This window comes from Dufourea novaeangliae, unplaced genomic scaffold, assembly GCF_001272555.1.
Source record: "Dufourea novaeangliae isolate 0120121106 unplaced genomic scaffold, ASM127255v1 scaffold8, whole genome shotgun sequence".
Classification (NCBI taxonomy): Eukaryota; Metazoa; Arthropoda; class Insecta; order Hymenoptera; family Halictidae; genus Dufourea; species Dufourea novaeangliae.
In genome coordinates, this window is record NW_015373923.1 from 2,449,298 (window position 1) to 2,476,236 (window position 26,939).

The 26,939-nt window shown below is 44.3% G+C and overlaps 1 protein-coding gene across 1 annotated transcript; it reads left to right on the forward strand.

Moving 5' to 3' along the window:
- Positions 1 to 1,159: 1,159 nt before the first annotated feature.
- Positions 1,160 to 25,007, forward strand: LOC107194778. The gene is made up of 9 exons (XM_015584471.1): positions 1,160 to 1,238; positions 15,813 to 15,949; positions 19,613 to 20,043; positions 20,638 to 21,187; positions 21,577 to 21,820; positions 21,901 to 22,169; positions 22,270 to 24,054; positions 24,138 to 24,595; positions 24,843 to 25,007. Exons 2-9 carry the CDS (start codon positions 15,853 to 15,855, stop codon positions 25,005 to 25,007), a joined length of 3,999 nt encoding a protein of 1,332 aa, XP_015439957.1. The 5' UTR covers positions 1,160 to 1,238; positions 15,813 to 15,852.
- Positions 25,008 to 26,939: the final 1,932 nt, after the last annotated feature.

Genomic DNA, 26,939 nt, shown 5'->3' on the forward strand with positions numbered 1-26,939 from the left:
AGATTACTTGTAGGTTAAAATGGATGTTGATGGTGATTAGAAAGAGTAATGTAGACGCTACAAAAAATATTTTGCATGAACGTTTATTTGATTAAATTTTTGTATTATCATTCCGTTCCGAGTAATGTGTACAGGCTTTTGTCGACGTCTCGCGGCAAAGGACGTTGACTGCGACACAGCGTAATTGGCGGATGGTTTCGGGTCATCTGGCCGATCGATGGCCCGTTTCATTTATTATTGAAATGCAAGCGTAACATCATCAGTTTCTACGATTCTTTATACATACAGCCGAGGGGAACGTAACGAGAAACATTTGACCGGAAGTCGTCCATGTTAACGGTAATAGTTTTTTGTTTTTAATTGTCGAACAAACTTGATTTCATTCGAACTTTCCGGTTCATTATTGCGAGACCATATAGAACGTTCAAATGTTTTCAAAGAGCTAACCGTATAAATAAAATTCAAATCGATCAGAAGTAAAAAGAAACTAAAGCCTGCAATAACTCCATTCAATACTTTTCGACCATAGAAAATACCGGATACGTTCCGAAAGTGGGAAATAAACGTTGAAAACTGTTCATATTCCACCCTCGCGTATCAGGCACCAACAGTCATAAAGCAAGCACCAATGAAGGGGAACCCAATAAAGCAGGCGCATAATAATATCGTCCCGTGTAACCTCAAAGGTGATTTTTTTGTTCCAACGGGCCAGATACGGCGGGGATCTCGAGCGTCGAAATTTCGATCGAGTCGAATCGGGAAACAAGGATTGGTCGGATGTGTAACGGCTGGTGACCAGTAAGTACGACCGTTGTGTGTAGTACAGTCGACAGGGGCGGTCGTAGAATTCTACATATACATGTAGAAGGGGGTCATCACACGAGGCCCGCGGCTCCGACGAACGCACAAGCGAAGCCAGGACACAGTGTACGAACGTCATTCGGCGCGGACTGAACAGGCGAAAGGCGCAGCACCGGGTTCCACTACCCACAACCGCGAGAGACTTTGACTCGAGCCCCACCGACTCTCTTTTTCCTCCTGTCGCGACACATTTTAACCGGAACAGACGGCGTGCGCGTGTGCGACTATTAGTATTTACCATAGGACCGTGCGCTCCCGATTCGAACGGAACAGTGCGAGGAACCAAGGCGTTGTGTGACGGAAACTGTTCGCCGGAAGTGCCAGAGGGATTAATTGCACCGAGCGCGTGTCCACGTGTGGATTTATAAGGCATCGAGGTGAGTCCCACTATTTTACATTATTAACCTCTTGAGAGATATTGGCACGTATGTGTACGTTTAGTTTTTCTTTCTTTCGAACATCGTTCCGAAACTGTAATTAAATAGTCACAAGGAATTCCCTAACAGAAAAGGAAGAATTCTGCTAATTGATTGCCGTTAATATTTATGAATATATTCTAATTAAATGCAGCCGGAGAATAAGAGAAATATTCTTTCGGGTCTTAATAAATTCGTCCTTCAAGAGGTTAATCTTTCCCGTTATTTCGATGATTTCTCGAACGGGAAAGTTCGTGTGTGGTTCTCCGCGAGAACATAAGATCGTGATCGTACTGCATAATGCAGTAGTAATTCGTTCACATCGTGTTTCTTCTTTTCATTTATTTCGTATTGTGTCGTGTGCTTTTTCTGCTGTTTGATTGTGTGCTATCGGGTTTGTTTCTTGGTGTGTAAATGTGACCGAAAAGTGACAGGTGGTTGAATGCATATACTCGTTTTTAGATTTGGTTTATAGGCTGTGGGAAATTACCGTTGATTGGCAGTACTGTCGCTTAAACAGTGAAGAAGTACTTGTGAAATGTGCGATGGGAGGTGTAAATGAGGTTCGAATGTATTTAATGAGGTTTTCGAAATTTTTGTTCGGGGATTCTGGTATTAGACGTTGTGTGTCCTGTGTATGTTTTGGGCAGCCAAAGGTAATAGATCAAAATTATTTGTTTTCGTCATATTATCGTTGTAAATAACAAATGAACGCAAAAACTGTTCGTTCGAATTAAGTATTATATTGGATCGCCGCATGAACTCTGACGATTTTTCGTTAGATAATAGGTTATAATATTGAAAAAGGATGGAACGGATCATTTATTGTGCAGTGAAATGGAAAACACCAGGGAAACAAACTTTTAAGTGCTTTTTGTTGTGAATAAAAAACTGTTAACGATAATTATAGAGATTCCCCCTTAGACCAATTGTGTAATAGATGTTTAACGAACACGAAGAATCACTTCAGCGCTTGCGTAAAATTAAATTCATTACTCGCCGGTTTCGGCGGTGGCTCGACAACACGAAGTAGGCAAAGTTTTCTGGACTTCGGCGAAAGTAATAATCCAATTCTGTGTGTACTGTATTCGGTCAATACCGTAGTAAAATACACATGTACTTAAGCATTTAATATTAAAAGTACAAATGCTTCGATCCATTACGAGATTGTAAATGGTTTTGGGAATCGACGGTTTTCATGTAATTCAACGACACCGACCTCCGATGACCTATCCTGGTATATTCACCGTGTTCAAAAGGTTTATGTGTGTTTTCATGAAAATCACTCCCAAGCTTCCAACTGCATCTATTACATTCGAGTTTAATTAATACAATTTCAGGTAGGGAAAATTCGTGGACTAACAATCGAATAATAATAATGAACACAGAGTAGATTAACCGACTAAAAATCGATTACTAAATGATTTCGATCGAAGAATTAGTGTGACTTGTGTCCCAACACGCGATCCCTTTAATTTCCTATTATTTACACTTTTTACCGTTGATTTTAACCGTTTACACGGGACCACGGAAGTTCTCCAGTGTTCCGTGAAGCCGGCTTCCTGTTCAGGGAGTCCGTACGCTCTTGTTTCAAAGCCCGAATACCGAACTGTACTCGTTTTTTTCTTTCATGCGAATTTCCGCCCGCTCGACGGTTCGTTTCATCCACGAACGGATTCTTTCGGGCGCTTTCTTGAAAACTCTCCCCGTTCGAATGTTTCTAGTTCAGTCATCCCTGTTACCTCGGATAAAGGGTATACCCTAGAATAAAGAGACAGAGGTGCCTTTAGACAGATTTGGGCTTTGGATACACCATTCGATAGCTTACCCAGAAAAAAACCATGTGTGCTGAGTTTCAACCCTCTAACTGAACCAGGAGTGTAGTAATAAGGAAAATTCGGATTGAGTTGATGACTAGGATTCTCAACCCAAAAATTGCAAAAAAATCTTTACCACCGTACCCTGGTAAGTACTATCTATCAGATTTTGTTCAGAATTATTGCGCGTTACTAAATAAGGAAAATAAAGGAAAAATCGGATAATCCTAATTTTCTTTATTACTACCCTCCTAGTCAAGATAGAGGGTTGGAACTGGGTACACGAATTTTTTTCCGGGTAATCTATGGAACCGTATATTACAAGTTCAAATGGGTCTAAGGGTACTATTGACCCTTTTATCCGGCTATACCCATTCGCGGCGTCCTTGTTCCGTTTTCTTCTGTCTGCTTGTTTACGCTGTAATTGTGCTTGATTAAAAACGTCCCAGGGAAAGCGTCGCGGATTTTCATTTCCCGTGAAAGCTGACTCTCGTCTGTGCGGCGGCGGTTCTTTTCAGTTGGGTCGCTTGTTCGGGAAGCTTTTTCATATATTTTTTTTTCCCTTCAAACTAGGCTTCATTCTCGTAACAGAGATGCTTTTTTCAATTGGAACTTTGCCCCGTGTTCCTTTCTCCCGCTCCGTGTGTCTCGGGACCTGACTGAACGCTATCTCGGAATGGTAATTCCAAAATGGATCTAGCCAACGACGATTCGAACCATTCAATTAAGGCGTTGGTTCCCAAAATGGGCGCTGAGGAGATCTGAGTCGGTGTTTTACTCATTTCTTTTTATTTTCAACTTAACTTTTTATGATTTAAAGATTACACGCATACGTCCTAATGGGTTAAACAAAATTCCATTTGTCTGTCGTTTGCAAGTTAGATGGTCACGTTCGGGACTTTGAAAATTAGGTTAGAGTTTGTCTAACAGAAAAGGGCTCGATACGGGTCACCGTTGACCCCCCCCCCCCAGGCTGGCTCGTGGTCGGAAGGTTGCCTGTTCGAGGGTTAATATACCCTAACCACCACTCACGGATGCGTCGCGTTGGAAATCCCCTCGAGGCACTCGCAGTTTCTCGTGTGTTCCAGGAAAACGCGGATAGAAATTGCATTCCTGGCCGTTTAGAAAGTGCACACAGACGTGTGCGTGTCGTGTGGATTTCACAGGAATTAATTGACTCGACGGCAATCCGTGCTTCGGACTACATATATGTACACACGAACAAACGCGTCGGATTTGCGCGATCGGTGAATTTCACACGCGTTTCCAACAAATGGAAAATCGAATACTGCAGTGTCACTGAACCGTTATAATTAAAAAAGTGTGTGCGTCTGTGCGCACGCGAATACGGAACAGGAAGAACTGGGGGAAAACGGGGGGAGACAAAAAACAGGAGAGTATGTATTATTGTCACGCGACTATGACCGTAACGAACAATGTTAGTTTGAGGTTATTTTTACGGTAATTTTTAAGGGTTAATCGTGGAAACTTTGAGAAGGGGATGAATTTTGAAATATAGTAAATTGCTTTATTGGTACTGCTGATAAATCGAGCCAGTGAAAATAGGAGATACGTGACCGGGTCGTTCACCCTTGTAAACCAAGCCTACTTTTTTTTTTCGCCGTTTCTGGGGAAGGAACGATTGGTAATTGGTCTGTTACGAGGTGAAGGATGATCACGTTTTCAGTCGACGAGCGTTTTTTTTCTCATCTCTTGTCGCTCGAAACTGAAAAATATAGGGCACTCGGAGCACATTCGAGGATCGATTACCCGTAACCAGTGAATTGTATAGCCACCATATGTGTGTCGAGTGCATTCATTTCTTTGTTGAGATCGGAGCTCTTGTAATTACCAATTATACTGTTCGAAATAATTACTGGATCAGTTACACAAAGAAGCGACAAGTAACGAGCGAAGGTTCTTTAGCACTGAATTCCTAGCCTCATGTAACAAGTACATTTTCCGTGGAAAATTGTCGAGTTATAATAATAATTTGTTGTTTAAATTCTGTTTATTTCAATGAATGCTACCAACACGAAGCAATTACTGTATAGTTGATTGAATGTTTATAAATAATGAATAACCTACATTTTACAACAACTTATGTTTCATCGTTTACTGACCTACATTGAGATAAACGTTATTCATTGAGCTTTAATATTCCCCTAAGAATATACTTATTTCAGACTTTCAGAAATTTCGTAATGGTGGGACCAGCCGTAACATGCACGTTCCTTGTGAAAATACAAATCGAAAAGTCCTTTACCGTTTTGTAATCGGAAGCTCCATTTCCGAGATATTAGCGGTTGAACGAACTCCAATACAGCTGAGCAGTCGGCCACGCGTACGGCTGATCGTTCAGCTGATTGGAGTTCGCTCAACCGCTAATATCTCGGAAACGGAGCTTCCGATTACAAAACGGTAAAGGACTTTTCGATTTGTATTTGCACGGGGAATGTGCATGTAACTGCTTGTCACATCATTTTGGGACACCCTGTATACGTTCAGAATTATTAGAACGCCGCTGTTGACTCGCCCGGGTACAAGCTCGGAGATAATCAACCAAGACGACAGAGGAGTATTCCTTCAATTGTAATTATTTCCTACGACTATAGCTCCCTCTGTGCGATACACAGCCGTCACAAGCAAACCAGCCTTAATTTCTCGGGTGTTAAATATCTTCCCCTCGTGCAAAAGCGACAAAAGGTCGCCGTCTATGCGCGCAAACAAGCGGTCTCGGATTTCTGAAATCTCTCCCGACTCGTTGCCCCTCCTCCCTTGTTTTCTCTCCGACAATTGATATTTAACGGCGAATTCCGTGCGAAACATACATTCACTCCGTAACTACGACAACCTTGGTTGCCCTTTGACGCTCGCTAGGGGCGTTCGGTTCTCTTAAAAAATCGAAACCAAAGATTCAATACTGCAAGAATCAATCGAAAAATCGTAAAAAAAAAATAGATAAGGTTTTCCATTTGAATCGACCCACTCGAATCTCTCCGAAACTATTGACGATATTAAAAAATGTTTCAGGCAAAAGTTAAATGTTAGAGGTTATATGAAGGTCAGCTTTGTTTTTTTTTAATGGAATCGTATATTTTGTTAATAAGGCGAATATCTATCGAAGTTCCAAGATTTTTCGGAAGAAACATCGGTAAACAGTCGGTCGGAAGTCGGGACAAGGCAATCAACTCGGACGCGCACGTAATTTCCTTTTCCGGGATCTAATCCGTGCGGGCGACGCTTGCGGAGGAGGACGCATATCCGCGCCTTTAATGATTGCGACGGGGCCACAAAGGAGGGTAAACGGTTCCTTTGAAGAGGGGTTTCCTACGGCTACGTTAGCCCAGCTCTCTTCGCGAAAACGCTATTGGAAATTCTTTGTGGCGCTTCCGCAGCGTAGACGCGAGAGAGGGGGGAGAAGATACGCGCCGACTACTAGTCAAAGCGGCTAATCCAGGGGGCGTGCATTAAAGATGTTCGATTCGAGAATCGATTCGTTGAAGTGAATCCCTAGAAACAGGTTTGAAAGAGCGCTGATATCGAGTCAGAAGCGAATCTCGATTCGCGAATCTCGAAGACCCCTCTCGATTATTGTCTCGAAATCGTGCCCGCGTCGGGACAATAATCGAGAGGAGTCTGTACTTCCTGTTGTTCGTCGAACGAAATGTAGGTATATTTATATTTAATTCTGTGAAATTTCACGATGTACTATAGTAAACGGTTTCGAACCGTGTAATTTTTCTCGTTTGCAAACGTGTCCCCCCAGCGGGATATTCGTGAGGCATCAGAATGTTCCGACGCTCGGATATTGGGAAACCCATGGTGTACGTCAAACATTTTTCCGAGCGCAGGAAAAGTCCCTCGGGCACTTCTTCGCCCGGGGTGGAAAATCTGCTGGTGTGCTCAGGAACTGGGACATTCTCGTTCCGTTCGGGGAGGAGAGTGAGGGGGACACAATTTTTGCACGAAAATAGAGAAGTGTCGGCGCGATTTCCGCGCGCTCTCGTTTATCCCGTATTCACTTCGATGCTATTTCGCCTGGCTTGGTGAATCTTTTAACGTTCATTCAACTCGATTTCTTTCTCCGGTGAACTGTAGACAGAGTCGTGGCGATATCAATTGGACGCCGATGGACGCTAATGGAGGCTTGCCTCCCCCTGACTAAGAGCAGGGGATACTAGCCAGACAATAATCGAGAAGTGTCTGTTATCACGAAATCCTTTACTTTTTTCAATTGATTAATAATTCTTACGCTTATTTTAGTCGATGTGTTAATATTTTTGCCTCCCCACTCCCTAACTGATAACCTGACTACGCCCATGGATATATACATATCCAGCCGCGAATTCACAGTTCTGTCTTTTCTCCGTTCCCGTTTCGCCCGTCGAGCGACGAGAACGCAACAATGGCGGACGAGGACGGCCCCTCAATAGAAAGCACACACAGCAGCGAAGCATACTTACGAGCTTGTTGCGTCACACGCGGCGTGATCGAGAAACGTTTTTCTGTTACTATTTTTGCTCGTACGTTTTACTTGTTTCGTTTTTTTTCCCCTCCTTGTGTCCGTTTTCCGCGTCCCCGGGCAGCGACAGCTTCGAGGATGCTCTTTTCCAGAATGCCCCTTTTCAGCCGCTGCGACACAATGGTGGGGCAGAGAAACGGCGCACACAGTGGCCGATTGTATTCTAAAAAGTGGGACAAAAATCAGTATTACTTGAAAAGCTTACTTCATTGACAAATAATAGAATTAAACGCGTACCTCTTAAGCTTCGTAGATGGATGTATCATTCCTGTCAACGTCTATATCACAAATTGTACTTCTTTATTTTTGAAATACAGTAATTCGATCAAAACAGAATAAATAAAAACTAAGCAGAGGCTTGACTTGGGGAAAAAATAAAATTATGAGGGGCTGAAAACCTTTTCGTCTTGCCAGGAATGCTCCGCAATGGAACCGAGTATGTAGCACTCATCGAGACATTATTGTATACTGATTTCGCTGGAATAGAAAAACGATTATTAAAATTTAGATTTTCATTTATTTGTGTTTCAATTAGTTCAGTCATAAATAAGATCATCAAATAAGACATTAATTAGTCAAACTACACAGCAATGTTCAATTTACAAAATTTTTTTTTGTAATTTCGTCCCATTTTTGAGAGTAATCGACCACTAGTGCGGCGTGGGGCCATTAGTAGCGCGTGGAAAACGCGTTTCGTTCGAAACGCGCTGTACATAAATACCCGACTTTCTACCCGCGCAGCAACCAGAGCTCAGAAGTGATGTGGAACACGCCATAACCATGCAAGGGAACGTTTTCCGCAGTGTGATCCATCGGTAGCCGTGAGAAACCGAACCGCAAGTATTATCGGAGGCGTTAATCAGATCGGAACAAAAATGGCCACTTTGGATTTTTTTGTTCTTGCCGACGCACCGATTTTCCTTGATCGCACAATTAGATTTTCTCCTCGGAACTAGGTGAAACCACGCGTTTTAAATAGTAAATACTAAATAAATTATGTCCCCTTAATATCCGCATAATCGTATGGAAAAGAAAATTGAATTTTAGTGTATCTAGCATTAAGTTTTTGAGAGAACCTGTACCTATATAGGTTAGGTTTTTCTAGTGATCCTTGGTTTTGTTAATTGTAAATTTTCCAACAAAGGAATAGAAGGCTTCTTTGATCGTGGAATTGATTCGTAAAAAGTTGGAATTTCCTAGAGCATATTGGCTGTCCAATCTGAAACGGCTCACGGCGCAATTGAGTCGTGTTGTTTGTGACATCAATTATTCCGCGACTAGCGACACCGATCGTGTTCAAGGTTGTACACCCGACGAACAGGATGACGAAGAATCTTATTAGAAATTCAGCACGACGTTCTCAAGAGAAACCTTATAACGTCAACGGTTGTTTTTGGATATCGAGTATCGCAAGAGTTAATGGTCGGGTGAAAATATGTACAACATCGATAATGGGGATGCTTGATTCAAGATGGCCGCCGTAAGCGATCGCCTATTAGAGAATTCGATATGGGTCTACATTCGAGGCCGACCACTCGGTTTCGGGTCGAACCTCTTCACGAAGTTATTTACAGAGAAAGCGCCAGGAAAGTTGGATTTCGTAGACGCCTGGAACTTTCTGCAAGGCGTTATTATTAACAGAGGGAAACGCAACTTTTCGACGATACACTGCGATATTATCTGTTCGAATTTCGCGCTCGCGAATAGACCTCCATCGTTGACGTTCCTCCGTGGAATCCAACTTCCGTATAAATCCGTTGGACGTGATTATCCCGCGAGCGAGGTTAAAATATTCCATTAAAAATTCCATTAAAATTCCACCTAAAAATTCTATTAATATAGAACGCGTTTCGTTTGTTATTACTTCGCGCGGCATTACTGCGTCTCGAAGGATATGAGATTGAGACGTCTCTGACAAGAAAAATAGTCTCTGTAATTCGATAGAAAGAGAAGTTCGAGGAAACACGGAGAATCGCAAAAAATAAATTGCATTCGAAGCCGAACTGAAATACACACTGTCAGTCTGGAAGTTCTACTTACCCTCGTAATCCAATATGGCCGCCGCAGGGATAGCTAAATAGATGCTGGACGAAAGTTTCTTTCCTCCGGAATTTCGTTCGTTAAAGTATCCATTTCACCTACGAGTTCTGTGAAATCAACTATTTTCCATTATGTTTTACAACTTTAAATTATTCCTCAGTTAGTTGATAAGAATTCCAGGCCGAAAAGACCACTCAGAAATTCCACACGACAGGTCCCTATAATCCAATATGGCCGCCACAGGGGCACTAGACGCTTTAAACGAGAATTTCTTTCCATCAGAATTTTGTTCGAAGTATCATTTTAACTATACTTTTTGTAAAATCAACATTTCTCCATCGTGTCGTACAACTTTAAACGATTTCTCGGTTAATTAACTTAAACTCCACCTCGAAAAGTTCTCTCAACATTTCCAACTGACGAGTCCCTCCGTGATGTTTCCAAATCGTTGGAAGAAAGGGGTTTCCAGCACCGTGGGAAGCACCACGGATGAGCGTGCAGAAATGTCCATGTTTTTCGAGGGTAACCAGGCCCGATGATTCGCTGAAAACGAAGGAACCAGTTACAAACTTGGCACGATAATGTCCTACGCGGTGGGAAAATAGCAGGCTCGTTAGGCTCGTCAAGCCTTTCGTTGTTCGGAAATCGTCGTGGTCGCGTCGTATTCGCCGCGTTTCAGCAGCTGCCGTGAACGACGCCGTATACGAAGAAAGTTGCTCGACGGAAGGGTCGGAAATTCCGTTTTAAACGCGTTGCATCTTCTTAATGGCGCACGATGTAGGTAGGTATATGCATGTATCGCGCCGCTGGAGAGTTCCGGGTATGGAAGGTAATGGCCGTTATTGTCTAAAACGGAGAGCCCTGCTTCCTAGGAAATGTTGCTTTCACGGAGCTCTCTGTACGTTGCTTTTAACGGAAGAGAGGCTTTCAGTATCGCTCCCTCAACCAACGGGTCACGTTTATTTATTCGTTAATGTACACGGTTAACGCATTTAATTAGCACGGAATAAAATGCAGAAAATTGTAAAGAATGACGGGGAATCCGTAACCCATGCTGCTGCGAGATTTTCAGACCGCATTCGTAAAATTTCTATAGGCTGACCTGGAAACGAAGCTTTAAAGAATTTTGGAACGTTTCCATGTGAAAACAACACTCTGGAGAATTCTGCGAAAATTATATTGCACTGAAAGTCCTGATGAGAGCTTCTCCTAACATGACACTTCATTCCATCTTCTATGCATAGCCTGACCTGGACAAGGAGCCTTACGGAATTTGGGATCGTTTCCATGTGAAAACAGCACTCTGGAGAATTCTGGGCAAATTATATTGGACTGAAATACCTGATGAGAGCTCTTCTTAGCATGAAACTTCATTCCCTCTAGTATGCATAGACTGACCTGGACAAGGAGTCTTACAGAATTCGGGAGCGTTTCCATGTAAAAAAAAAAACAGAAAGACAAGTGACGCGATAGTTTCTCTGAAAATACCACTCAATACCCTTCATCTGAGCCCCATATTTCGATCGCAAGCTCTCGTGTCTTCGCCGTCAATAATTACGGAATTTCTCAAACATGAAATACATATGAATATCTCATTCTTTTTCCCGAACGAAGAAGTCGATGATTCTGCTCGTTTCGGATTGGTCGTCAGAGGCGGAGGCCCCGGCACTTTCTATTTTCACGAGGCCCACGGTTTGTGTACCACTGAGCCACATATCGAACGAGGATGTAATAAACGGGATACAATCTGTTTTTTGTTCTCCATCTCCCTCCGTTTTTTTTTTATTTTTTTTTTTTTTTTTTCGTAACTACCAAATTCGATAGTGGTATTCGAACGTCCCGAGTTGGTCAATGACCCCACCCGGGGGCCGATGACGATATCCCTGGGTTACACGTTTGAAGAGGCCGCCTCTCTCCACAAAAGTGTTCCGTCGATGACGCACTCGATACACGTCGTCTTGTATATATGTATATGTATATGTAATAAGTACATACGTGAAGCATCGGCCACGACAATAGAAAGTCAACGGCATGAAGAGGCAAGGGCGGTTGCGCTCTCGACCCGGAAGGAACTCCGATGACGAACAGTGTGACCCACATCGTTCACACGTTAGCCTTGAGAAAGAGAGAGCAGACGACAATCTTCTATCGGGATGATCCTCTGTCCGAGGCGTCCGTGGAGGAAAGAAACGTTTATCTCCTGGAAGACACGCGACTGAACCGTTGACGTGGAGAAATGTAGATACACCAACGTTCATAAATACCATACGTAGTAATTTATTTATTTATTTATTGATATACTGGTATATAACCCTTTAGTATAGAATCCAGTTATAATTCAATTGTAGGTAACAATGTGTTATATGATCTATGCCTAAAAGAGACTCGGGGAGTAAAGAATAAGTAATAAAAAAGAAACTTATAATGTAGTATAAGTTTTCGAAGAAGAACCAAAAAACCTTGGGGGCGGGGGGGTGACGAAATTGAAACCCCTTACCCTATTACCTCAAGTATCAATATGCATATGTATGAATCACCCTGTGCATAATTTTCAGTAAAAGAAAAAAATCGGCAATTTAACGCGCAATAACGCGACCGAAAGAAGCGTCCTTACAGAGACCAAGAATAACGGGTGGGAGAAAAAGCGAAGTAATTCGACTAATTGGTCCGGAAGTGGGAGAACGCGAAATAAATGCGCCAAGTTAATTTTGCAATTCAAGATCGTCTCGGGTGCCTACGTTTTATCGGTGAATCGGTTGTGTCACACTTCTACCGGGTGGACGTATAGTAATGCATAATCCGTTTTAATTCCACGTCATTCACACTGAAAAAGTGTAAAAAAGTGTAAAAAGTGTGAGTCCACATTTTTTTGGATGTTGTTTCTAAACGGTTCACGCGAAGTGTATTGCAGCTGACGGACACCATTTTGACGATAGTTTTAATTAAGGTAAATGATACTTTCTTACTGTTTCTTGGATTTAGAAGAAAAACAAATTATTTTTTACGATGCTTGCCGAATTTGTCTCAGTGTCCGCTGAAAGGGTGGGCGTAAAAGAATTATAGATTTATGTATTAAAAAAACCTGAAGGTGATCTTGAAGACTCTGAAGAAAGGGCTGACAACTAATTTGGTGCAATCGTCTTAAAGCTCTTCTTGAATCGTGTTGTATTAGCCGAAAAAAATGTTCGATTCTAGCAGTAGAATAATCTAAGCTGATCACGTTTCGTGGTCCACCCTCTATTTTCTCCGATTTAAAAGGAGAGGAATAACAATGGGAAGTTGTGTCTTCTTATTCGTTATGCCGCGGGGAATATTCTAATGTCCGCGCCCCTCTTTCTCTCCGTTATTCATGAGACGAAGTCTGGGATCCATGAATTGCCGGGGACGCTTTTGCGTTTTTCTTTTCTTTTCCCCCCTTTGTTCCTCGTTACAACATCGACGGGAGTCGTTTTCTTCTCGTTTTACCGTCTTTTCTCTCTTCGTTTTCGCGTGTACTTTTCATCGGGACTCTGTCCGGGTAAAAAGAAGCAAAACAGTTGGCCAACTCCGTTGGTTGCGAGTAGCTCCTTTTTTTGTTTTAGTTTTCGAAAGAAACTAGTGGTAGTATGTATATTCTGTGTACAGAAACGAAATGAATCGTGAAGAAATAACATTTTTTTCGTGTGGAGTTTCGGTTTTGAGAAGATCAAGGTTGGGATAATGGAACGTAAGGATAATAGAACATTCGGATAGCAGAACGTACGGATAATGGAACATTTGGATAGCACAAGGTTTGGATAATAGAACGTTCGAATGTTACAGTATTCATATATAGTACATCATCGATGAGTGTTCAAAGGCTCCTCTACAATGAGTGTTGGGGAGGAGGAGGAGGGGGGGCGCGGAACCAGACCGAAACTTTCGCATATCACTGACAAATCTGTCTGACTATCACTTCCATTTCTACTTGTAGCAAGCATAGACACTGTGGACAGAGTGGTGTTTATGGTATATTACGGGTACACCGACGGATAGAACATCAAAATCGACCAGCCCCATTACGTTCATTTAAACTCCGAAGATTCAAGTTAATGTCGTTACTTAAAAACCCAGCGAAGTTAAGATCTTGATTATACTTGAGAAAACTTCGCCTCGAGGTTCCGGTGAATATTATCCTTTAGGAAATAGGTTATTAACCGGAGGGATCAGTCAAGTATATTGTTCGAAGAATTAAAAAAAGTGAATACTGTTGCTAATTTATTTTCGAAAAGTTAAATATTCATTTACGGTTCCGCTTTCTATAAGATCAGAATCAACGGATAATCGATCTTTTCATAGAAACTGTTCTTTTGTTGTCAGACCATTTCTGAACTCGAGCGTATCCACGATGGCGGTGGCTGTTTTGCTTTAATCTTCGAAGTCGCCAGGGGCGACTCTATTTAATAAAGGCACGGAGGATTAAAAATTTTCCATGGAAATTCAATTCGAACACGATGGGAGGGGGCGGTTGCGCCACGTTCGATGCGGGAGCCTCTGCAACCCCTTTTATGGCAAATATTACGCGCGACGATTGTTTCGTTCGCGTAGCATAATGCGAGACACGTGAACGATGGGGCGCAAGGAAATTGGTGTACTCGCGTGCACGCGTTATACAGGGTGTCAGAAAGCGAGGAAGAAACACGAATGACGAGAATTCACAATATAACCGAAATGTTCAAAACGAAACTCAGCCAGGCGAACTCTGTGGCTGAATTCGTATGGTTTCAGTTACTTTCAGTATGTGACAGTATACAGTTAAAAAGGTCTACAGAGACTTATCGTCAGTGTACAACCTAATGTTTAACGTGGCAAAACATTTATCAGAATAAATAAAATTCTGTATCGTTTTCGTTTTTATAAATTACTTTACAAAACTATGCATTCGCGTGACACGTCAGTGGTCTAGTCACCAGTGTCTACGAAATCCAATATGGCCGCCATCTTCTTTCTTACAGACCCCAGTTTCCATGAAAGAATTTCAATGCGTCTTTTTAATTTAATACCATCATGTTATAGGTCGCTGAATTCGTCCTTTTATCGACAACAACATGGTATTAACAACAAAGATGCACTGACCTTGAAGAAACTCAAGGTCACCTTGATATCTAAATCAAAAATAAGATAGAAAGAAATCAAGTTGTATCTATCCGATGCGTCATTGAGATGCTACATAACTTATTCAAACGGTTTTCTGATACAATAACCAGTTATTTTAAATAGTATTTCGTATTGGCTCACCCTGTATATTACGTTACACTCTGATATTCGTACAAGGGCCGGGGACGGGCGAAGCTGTTCGCCGGCGAAATTACCGACGGTTACATCCTTTGGGAAGCCTTTGAATTTAGGGTGCAGCCCGCCGTATGAATAATGCATCCTCGGAAAGACTGTAACACGCGGACCGGCTCGGTCGTTCGGGCCTAAATGGTAATTACATCGATTATCACGTTACGAATCCGCATTCACGGCCGTTACACCGTCGTTACAACCAAGAAATATCGAATTTCTGCTACGGAGTAATTTATACCGAGCCGACTGATGGCTCGATTTCCCGTGGTATCCGACAATTGTGTACAGAATGAAGCGATTAATATAGCAGACGATGGATTCTCTCTCGTTGTGCGTCGCCTTAGGGCGTATTTCCATTGCCATCATCCCTCCTGTTTCCACCATTTTGATAAATTCGTTAGTAAACCATTAGCAAATACTAACAAAAAAAAAAGTGAACACCAAACGAAAAGCCGCGAATGCGATCGCTTCATCGAATAATTTCCCGCCTTAAAACGTGTCGAGATCGTCACTGGCCTCGTAGAACACGTATAATATTGTAATTCTATAATTTTGTAGAATATTGCAGAACATCTAAATTGTTATAATATTGTGGAAAGTGACTGCATAATGAATCCTATAATTGACCAGGAAGCATTTAGCGGTATCACTCTGTCGCTTCCTTCGAAATGAATTTTAACCTATAAACACAATGACACTTCAAAAATCCAATTTCCTATCAAATTGGCCGACAGTTAATTCCCTGAAATTATGCATAATTCCAAATCCCTCCTCTTGGGATCCATAATTTAAAGAATCATAAATTCGATGGTCGAATAACTCGAGATTACTTCCGAATAATTGCAGATCTACCCGGCCGTTTAAAAAATCACTTGATGCGCTGAGGATGCGCCGTGATTTCTGCAACGGTGGGCTTGCCTGCGCCGTTGTGTGGGTGTCATCGACCTGGCTGCTACTGTCCCTCACTGCGTCGGTCATAGCAGGTACGTTTTCCCTTTATTCCTTTTTTTTTTTGTTTTTTTTGTTCGACTTCCGTTATTTTATTTTTCGACGGGATATCCTCGCCGTGTTCCCCCTCCCTTTCTTCGTGGCTCGATCGCCCGCAATGATTGGTCCCGAATTATATTGAAAGAGCGGCCATTAGCAAACAATGGAGCTCGCCTGTGTGTTCACGTTCGAAGGATCGACGAGACGAAGAGGGGAGGAAGACAAAAAGTAGAAAAAGGAAAGCGAGCTCTCTCGAAACGGTCGTGCATCTGCATATAATGCGACGCCGCGCGCGAACGTGATCGGATTTCGGAAATTGTTCTGCAGACGGATTCGTCCTTGGCGCCGCGACAACCAACGACGAAAAAGCCAACCCTCCCGTGGGACCATTAGCATGAACTTCCTCCTCCTTTTCGATCCCCCCTCTGAACGATCAACCACGTGAATTTTCGAGCAGTAGATGGTATCTCAGTCGGAATTAATAATCGTGGGTTGTATTAATAACATAACCCAACTTTTAGGATAAACCTCTATGTACTTTTAGGAATCAACGAAAATCGATAGCTACCGATATTTTGCGTTCGACTAGAGATATTGAGCATACCGAATCGGCCGCGGGGAGCCGGCTTCATTAATTGCTCGTCCGCAACGAGCATTAAATCATCGTGGATTCGAGCAGGTGAACGCGTCGGGGTACATTATCGATGCCCACGAGACACGACGGCGTCTCTAATCAATGAGTTAATTATTTGCCGGGGATTATACAGCCGGGAGCCCACGTCCTGCAGCCGGATAAATGACGTACTTAACGAGACGTTAATCACGGGGTTAAATTGCCGATCATGAATGCATGGGCGGTTCAATCCCCGTCTTCTCGATACGTTACACCGGGACTGCAGACCATTTCACTAAATATCAGGGGACACTTTGCGTGGACAGCCCCAGCTAGACTATCAGTTCTTATAAATCCGATCATGTACTTACGATACAGTACTTCTGTATTCTGTCAGTTCTTAATTGTAAGACACGAAGTGTTAACACGTTTACCGACATTGAGTTGTTAGGGCAGGTATCGTAAATGAAATCTGAAAAGAAAAGGAACAGAAGGTACGAATTACGAAATGTACTCATGATTTCAATGTTAATTTGGATCGAGTGAATTAGAAAGAAAATTTGAATGGAATATCGAATGTTAACGAAAACATTGTACACTGGTGAAACTTTAGGTGCTCTCGAAACCAACAATCCCGTGCACAGAAATGCATTTTACCTTATGAATATCAAGTCAAATAAGGTGTATAGGAATATTAGAAACACTCGAATTTTTCTACCAACCTTCCCATGACAGGTATAACGATCAGTAGAGGTTAATTAAGAACTTAATACAGAGGTTAACCCTCATGTCCCTATGGCCGGGTCACTGACAACCGGTCGGTAATCTGTGGCAGGTTTACACGACGATGACAAGAATATTTCGAGATGTCGCTACGGACCACGATCGACCTAATCATCGACTTCTACGATTCATACCCCTATGGTTAATATCGGGATAGCGTTCATAAAATACATATCACTTTTGGATCTGTCTGTATAGCCTTGTCTATCCGTAATATCGTGTCAGGGAACTTGCATCAGACAAATAATTACCGCGGAAATGAGAACGAAACCATCGAATCGGTCCTAATTAATTGTTGGTTCGACGAATCCGAAGGCTTTATCGCGCCTGGCGGAATTCGATCGCGTGTAGATGTCGTAACGGCGAAACTCGCCAAGTAGATTAACGTGAGTTCGCTGGCAAGATCGCGGCGGGAAAGACGGGAAAAAGAAGGGGGGAAACGGTGGTCGACGAACTGGAAATTCGTGTAATCGGATGTGCTCGGTGGTTTCACTCGACTTTTATGAAGTTCTTAACGACGCGATGTACAGAGTTAAAGTAAAAAATCGATTGACATGCTCCCGCGTGATTACTCACGCCATCCGACCGCCTCTATTCACCTGCACTTTCCCCATGATATAACCGTTCGTATGTATTTTATGTGATCCGTGCTCTTCTCGTTTGTATTGTACGAAATTCTGTTAACCCAATGGAAATTACTTTCGTCGACGGTAATTTCGTGTTCTCCGACCGACCGGAACATTTATTTCGGTAAAGCACACGCGTCAATACGCTAATAACCTTGTAGTTGATGCGACAAAAACTCAAAAATAAAGACAAATAACTGGGGGTGTTTTCTGGTGACAAGAGGACAAATATAAACCTCGCGGAATGCAGTGGTTAATTGATCGTAAAGTCAATTGAGATGAACCTTGGCTCAGAGTTCCAGAAACACGTATTCGTTCGAACGTATTGGACGATCGGAAAAGTTTCGATATAGGTTTCCCTGTAAAAGGTTCGATTGATAACAATTTCCATTGTATGTAATTCACTGTCTTCCACTTTAATTTTATTCGAAAACAATAAAACGCAATTGATCGTGTCAAATTTGGTTGTAAATGACAATTATGTGTGTTACATCGAAATTGAATACGTATACATTGGCAGGATTATTTACTGTGCCCACAAAACCTGTGACTCGCATTATCTGCAGAAAATCAATCAATACTCGTTACGGATGATCTAATATAAATAGCAGTGCATAACCGTTTAAACATCTGGACGTAACGTTCAAATTCGTCAGACTGCTTATTTCCGTGTTTTTAAATCGACATTGAATTACCTAACCTCTAGAACAGTGATTTTTAACCGGTGTACCGTGAGAGGATCTTACAAGTAGGTGTACCTCGAAAATGTTGAAAGATCATTAATTAAATTATTCTGCAAATAAGTCCAAAGCACAATAAGTGTACATATCAAAAATGAAAACCTCTTTAAATTGATTATACGAGTATATCATTGTTGGAAGTTTAACTATAGGTTCAACTGTGCTGTGAGATAAAATGGTTGAGAAACACTGCTCTAGAACATCTTTCGCGATCACCAGAGAAAAAATTCTCGTGCGAAGTAGTCACGCTCGATGCCAATCGATCGTTCTCGAGTATTAACGACGCGTGTCCATTTCTTTTGTTCCGTTCGACTTCTTCGTCCACCTACAAGCAAGCATCCAAGTGTCGTCTGAGTTACGGGCCACTCGTGCTGGAAATGGCCAGGAGACGTTGCTCGCGGGAGCGTCGGTTAAGTGTAGAGTAAAGTGTGGCAGTAGGATGCGAAGAACCGTTAGCTCCCGACTCCGGCTATATTTATGATCATCGTTACGCTACACTTTGGCCATGGCTCGAGAACGAAAGCGGCGAGAGATCGTCCCGTATCGAACCTGACCTATAAAGTTGATTCGAGTCGATCGGTTGGTCCCAGGAAATTTCCCCGATTCGATTGGCTGCGAATGAAGTCCCGTTGGGGGCGCTTTTGTACCATTCGTGGCGGGGCATCTGATGTCATCATGCCGCGTGTGAGAAACGGTTCGACTAACCGTAAGTTCGGACAAAAAATTCGACACCAGTAACCAGTGAATGGGATAATTCAGAGACATTTGGTCTCGACGTTAAATCGAATATTAATTTGACATACATTTCAGTAATTCCAAATACCAAATGGTAGGAGGCCCTTTCCCTAATCTCCGTTTGTATTCGCGAGCAACCGAAACTTACCTCTCCCGTTCCAGAGCCAATACAGAAGTCCCTCGGTCGATGCCCATCCTTCGAAGAGCAGAACATATGTCCGTCAAGGTCTCCGGCCTGCAAAACGGACTACCAGTGTCAGTCGTTCGGGGAGCGTTGTTGCAAGACTGCTTGCGGTCTACGATGTGTCGTCGGCGAGCTGACAGGATGCGAACAGCTGGCGCAGGCTGCGGTGAGGAGGTCCCGCGCGCTCGGCCCACGCGGACCTACGCAGTTTATACCGAGATGCGACAACGTGACCGGCGAGTTTGAGAGGATACAATGCGATCCGCGGGAGAGCAGCTGTTGGTGCGTGAACGAGATCGGTGTGGAGCTGCCCGGGACCAGAGGACCGTCCAAAGACGTCATCGACTGCGACCATCCGCGACAGTGTCCCGCGCACAGCTGTCGAATGCTGTGTCCTTTGGGTTTTGAGGTAAACAGTCGACTATATACAGGCTGTCCCACCTAACGTGAACATCATTAGTGTTTCACTTGCTTTTGATTTGCAGGAAATTCATTTTAATAAATGCTCACTAATCCCCCTACTGTAGTTATTTTATTATTTAAATCTACTCTCATAGATATGTGGATTTTTCGTACTCAAGGTCACGCGAAGGTCACACTATTATAAATTTATGTTATATATATATATATATATATATATGTAGTCCCATTACAAAAAAAAATCGATGACCTTGTAATTTCGAAAAATTGACTCAGAAACATTTTTCCTTATAGTATTTGTTCCTTTTAACCAAATAATACTCTTCTCTCGCATTTTTTTGCATCTTCAAAAACAAGTGAGGTGCTGAAGGTGCTCACGTTAGGTGGAACACTCTGTATACATGTCGTACAAAAGGATATCGGAGATCCTCTACTTATTCTCAAAAAAAAAAAAATGTGAACAAGAAGTGGTAGTGCTCGTAGATCACTATGTTTCTCCCATCGAGAAATAAGTTCCTCCGAAAATTAAGCTGCTCCACCTTCTCCTCCTCCAATTCTAATCGACGACGATTTCCATTAACAGATCGAGCGACGAACAGGCTGCTCGAAATGCGAGTGCCGTGATCCTTGTCGCGGGATCGCCTGTCCCGGGACAGGACAGACGTGCGAGTTGATCGACGTAACGTGCGCCCGTCCGCCGTGTCCCCCGATTCCCAGCTGTCGCAAGGCGAAATCCCTATCGACGATCTGTCCGGCGGGCGAACCGTTGCAAATTACCGACTCGCCACGGCCGTTTCTGTGCGGCGACTCGCCTGGTAAACCGACCTGCCCGCCGATGTACAGCTGTCTGGTGGAGCCGAAACAGGAGTACGGTGTCTGTTGCCCGTCCGACATAAATCTGGAACGACCTGGCACGTGTTCGCTCGACACGGAGCCGATGATCTGCGAGAATTCCTGTCGTCACGATCTGGAATGTCCCGGACCCCAGAAGTGTTGCAGTAGCGAACGTTGCGGCGGCGCTGTGTGCACAGTTCCGGAGGGTTTGAGCGCGTGCCACAGGGACCGCGTACTGGCGGAGATGCTGAGCATCACGGAGAGACAGGGACGTGGATACGTCCCCCAATGCACTGACGGTAAAGTCGTTTATTCGATACAATGACAAATCGATAATTTAATGATTGAGGCGGTGTAAATATATATGTACAGCCACCGAAGAGGTATTAGAATAGACCTTTCAGCTTATGGGATTTGGTGGCCCACCTAAACTCTAGTATCGACACCTTAAAAAGCCTGTGATTTTAGCGACCTCTACGTTATGAGAACGGTGAATCTGCGGGGGGTAGTGAAATGGAAATGGGGTGACGTCGCCAGAGAAAAGTGGGCCGAAAGAAAACATTTATTGAAATGTCTACTCCTATATCTCGTCTGTGGTATAACATATGTACATATAGGTTGTGTTGTGTTATCTCCGAAGGAACTAAAGAAAATGTGAATTTATTCATGGAGACGTTCGATATTTTAGAAGGAAGCTACGATCCGAAACAGTGCTCGAGGAACGGTTTGGTCTGCTGGTGCGTGGATAACAACGGCAGAAAGATATCCGGTTCCATGGGACCGGCCGGTAAGGTCGACTGCATGTCGTTAACGAAGGGAAGATCCCTTCCGGCCGCCTGCACCATCCCGCAGTGCGCCCAAATTTGCCAGTACGGTTTCAAGACCGACGCTTCCGGGTGTTCCACATGCGAATGCGATAATCCTTGCGAGGGGTAAATTCTATAGTTACGATTATTCGAATAAAATACCTTGAATCGTTTCTTCGTCTCCTGAACCATCCCCTTTCTTTTAGATTTCCCTGCCCGGAGAAGGAGGAATGCGTATTGAGCAAGGAAGACGGTTGCCCGGACTTCCTCTGTCCGATGAAACCAGAATGCAAGCATAAGGAGACTCACAAGAGCCCGTGCACTTACGAAAATCCATTGATAGACGACGAACGGATGACAGTCAACTGTTCCGCGAATGATACTTGCCCACAGGGTTACAAGTGCACTACCGTACCGGAAGCTGGCCAGTCAGTGTGCTGCATGGCGTCGGCGAACTCGACCAAGATGCAAACCAGTAAGACTGAACGATTTACAATTAGTACATGGATATTCGATAACATCTGTGCGTAACCTTGAAAATGTATGTTCTATAAAAGAGTACCGCTTGGTTTCAGTGTGCGAGTACCTACGTGAGTTCAACGATCGTATGGAGGGCACGAGGGAGGATATGTCTTTGGCAATTCCAGCCCCGCAATGCGAGAATGACGGCAGTTACAAGCCGTTACAGTGTCACAACGGCACCTGTTCATGCGTGAACGATCGCGGGGTGACATTAAAGGCCGACGTTAACCGTAGCACCGATTGCAAAGAGATGAAAGATCTCCTGAAGCTCTGCGGATCTTTATCCTGCGATATTGTGTGCCCATACGGGTACGCAGTGGACGCGACCGGTTGCGAGCAATGTCGTTGCCACGATCCTTGCAAGGACGTGTCTTGTGGTCCTCACGAGACCTGCACAATGGTGGAGGTGAACTGCGGTTCCGGGCAATACTGTCCGCCGGTACCCGCCTGTCTGGCCATGAAACCCGGCCAGTGCCCGTATCTGGTGCCTAGTTCGTCTAGCTGTGAACTACAGTGCAGCAACGACCAAGAATGCTCGGCGTCAGAGAAGTGTTGCTCGACAGGTTGCGGGACACAGTGCGTGGCCCCTGTAATGGCCACAGCTTGTCAACACGCGCGAGCCGTGGCGGAGCACGCGGCCCGTGAGTCTGGGGAACCGGCCAGAAGGATCTACATTCCCAGATGCGACGCGGGTGGGGCATTTGAATCGGTTCAATGTCACAACGGGATGTGCTGGTGCGTTGACGAAGAAGGCAGAGAGGCTGCTGGTACCCGCGTTCTTGAAGGCATACTACCTAAATGCAACACGCCGCTTAGGTGTCCGGAGATCGATTGTAAGCTGGATTGCTCGGAGGGATTCGAACTGGACCCCGATAGTGGATGCCCAACGTGTTCCTGCAGAGATCCGTGCAAGAGAGTGACCTGTAGAGGGGAGAACGAAGCGTGTAGGATGGTGGAGGTAGCCTGTAGCGTGCCGCCCTGCCCTCCTGTACCGGTATGCCTGCCGAAAAAAGACAATCCATGCCCGAACGGCGCGCCGTTGTTGAACCAAGACGGATCCCCAGCGATCTGTGGACCACACGGGCATCATTGCCCGTCGACGCACAAGTGCGAATTGTCACCGTTGGACGAATACGCTGTATGCTGTCCGAAACCTCGAGAAGTCTGCTTCGAACCGCCGCGAAGAATGCCCTGCAATTCGGGGTTAGGCCTCAACGAGACCGACAGGTGGTACTTCGATTCGGAACGGAACGAATGTCGAAAGAAGACCGACTGTTCTCTGGGTCACAACGATTTCTCCAGCCGTCTGGTCTGCGACACCGTCTGTCCGGTGTTGTCCCAGTGCGAGAGGCTTCGAGAAAAAAATTTAAAAACGTCACAAAGGCTTAAGCAACCGACATTTCTGCCGAGATGCGATCCGGACACGGGGATGTGGGAGCCGGTACAGTGTTTAGAGCACGTTGGTGTCTGCTGGTGCGTCAATAGGAAGGGTCAACCTGTGAAGGGTTCGCTTACCAGAGGACCGGAGCCCAAGTGTAACTTCAGGCAGGCGAGAAGAGGCGGCGGTAGGGGGTCGGCGGTTCAAGAAATCGACCGTGAAATCCAGGCGTTTATGGAGAATGCTTTGATAAACTTGGAGACGGACGAGAGGCAGATCGGTAAGGTGTTGGGTACCAGGTGCCAGGCGATGAGAGACAAAGGCCACGTTCCAGCGATCTGCGACCGTCAGGGTAGGTTCGAGCCGACCCAATGCGCCGGGGACACGTGTTGGTGCGTCGACGAGGCCGGCAATCAGCTAGTCGGTACCGAGCCATTCCTTCAGGGAACCAATATCTGCTGTAAGGGGGTGCTTGAACGGGTGTTACGACGCCTCGCGATGAACCGATGCACCTGTACTCACGTAGATTTTCTTCTTCCGTAGTACCTACACCGGTGGAAGCTGTCGAGGTGACCCTACGATTCCCCGGACGATTCCTCGCGAATGATGACACCGCGTTCATCGGACAAGCCGAAGAGCTTCTCCGTGATTTAGGAGCCAGATTGCGTAACGACGTACGAGTAGAGATCAATCAGGACTCGGCTATACTTAGTTTCGAGATTATCGGCCCGAATAAAGTCGACGTAGCTTTCCACTTGGAGGAATTGACCAGAATTCAAAAGTTAACCATGCTTGGATCGTTCGCGGACGCGACCACGTCCCGGTTCACGCATCGAGCGACACCGATCGCGATGCAGAGCCGAATTGTCGCATTGGAACAACGGGAAATCCTGACGGAAGTGGACACGCCCGTTTATCAGACGGCCACTCTGGTGTTAGCGGCGGGAAGCGCGTTCATAATCAGCAGCCTGCTGATTCTATTGATGTTGTACCGCAAGAAAGTATGCATTTTTTACTTCACGATAATCGAGCGGAACTTTAAGGACAAATTAGTTGCAGACTGGCAACCTGTACAAAAATTTATCGCGGCTTTCCTTGTTCTTCGCGGTTCTTAATTTCAAAGTTAAGACGAAGAATATTTCGACATAATTAAATTGGCCGTTGGTTTTCTAATTCGTCCATGAAGTCTCCGGTGTAATTAATGGCGCATCAAGGAACAAAAATATTGAACGCCTCGTTTTATTTCAGATGAAAATGAGGGATTCGACGAAAGCGTTAGCGACAGACCAGCATTTCCTTGCGTACCAGCAACCAGTCTATGTGATATCGGGGGTGGAACAGGAGGAGAAGAAAAAAAACGAGACCGCTATGCTGCAAGAGAGCACGTCCACGTGTGACGTGGTCGGTGCATAAGAACGATTCGCCGCAGAATCGTCGAGCGGAGATCGTTCTTATCTCGTACTCAAATATAGTCATTATTAGACTGCGGATGTCCATGCTGGATTCATTATTGTTTTTATCCAGTGAAAACGAGAATCCAACAGAAAGTTTATTTCCTCTATTAAGGACAGCTTTTAAACCATAATAGATTTTTATTCCATCGACTTTTCTACATTTAACATTTCTTATAAATAGATGAACTTCCGCAGTCTGATCATAATCGAAGTCAACGTCTGTATAATCCACTTTCCTTATTTCGATGAAATATTTATTCTTTGAACACGAGATACATCGCGATTTTCTCGAATCGACGGTCGACCGAATGGGTGGTCGCAAGCGATACCTCCTTCCGTAAAACAAAGGGACGGTTACGTTTCGAGTCCCGAATGTTCCGGGAATCCGTCGAATTCACGGCACAGGATGTACGTACTTGTGATATTTTTTTTGGGGGGGGGGGGATAGGGTAACGTAAAAGGATTCGGTCGATCGCCGAGAAAGTAGTTCTTTATTTATAGAACGATCGGATTTTCTCGCGGGTTTCTCGGCCGTCGTCTGTATGTATCGGAACCAACAACAACGCAAAAATGTCCTGGTCCTGGGAGAGTAAATGCGAGGATATCGTTGCGTTGATCGTGTCGCAGGTGTAAATACTAGATTCATAACTGTGTTCGTTTATTTATATAGCTCAATAAAGACGAGGAATTCCTTAATTCGCGGAGATACGTTATTTCCGTGCGGAAATTCGTCCCGGTACGTTTAGTCATACTGTGAAATACCGTTCCACCAATGAGAGACCCGTTCTCCCACCTAAATCCAGATCTCCAATTTGTCCTGCGCGAAACGATCCTAGGCCATACATCGCATGATAGATAACGCAATAAATAAAATAAAGAATATCAATGATTCCACAAAGTTGCGACAATATATGGTGAATCGAATTCAATCACTAAATAACCGATAAATCGTTAGCAATCCTCTGGAAGCGAAAACTGTAAGTAGAAGCGCGCTTTTTTTCTATCCAGACGCCCGCCAATCAGATGACTACGCATCATCCTGGCGTTTCGATTTGTTCCGCAAGCTCGCCGCGTAAACGCGGGGAAACACGAAGTGTGTATTTCGTGAATCGAGAGAACGCGATTCGAATTTTTAGCAGATTGAAATTAACGAGTTCCACCGTAAAAAAGTGACAAGATGTTTTCGAATTTATTAAAATTCATCGAACAATCGGGTTCGGAGGCAAGGTGGAAACGCAGCCTGAGCTTTCGACGAAAACGCACGAGAGATTCCGAACGGGATCCGAGACCGAGATCGAGTCACCCTTTAGACGAAGCGCGGAGTGACCAATCGAGCGGTTCGGGTCGGTGGGGGCTGCCAAGGGACGGTGAACGAGTGCTTATCGGCGGATACGTCGTCCTCGTAATCGCGAGACACAAAATTCTCCGGGTGTTGTACATAACTCGTGCTGTAATCCCTCAAGTGACGGACCGTTAACAGTATATAATATACATAAAAGCATTAAAAAAGTACCAAAGGATAGAGAATTGAGAGGAAAAAAAAAAGAGGAGCTTAATGGCTCTCAGGAGATCGGGAATACAAGGACAGGGCTTACATTCGCGAACGGGACGCCTAGAAATAATAAGCAGCATCGTCCCGCATCCGTCTTGTTCGTGTCCCGACGACGGGCTTCTGTTGTTACCGTCGCCGTTGCTGTCGTCGTCGTCGTCGCCGCCGCGAATTCAGCAGCTTCCGTTTCTGTGCCTGTTATCTGTGAAGAGAGCCGAGTGTTTATAATTGCATGGTGTTGGTGGACGGTGAAGAAGGGAAAGGGAGTTGGTGACAGATGAGGGGAAGAAACTCGAGGAGAGATAGAGAGAAAGATCATACGACCGGACAGAGAAAGAGAAT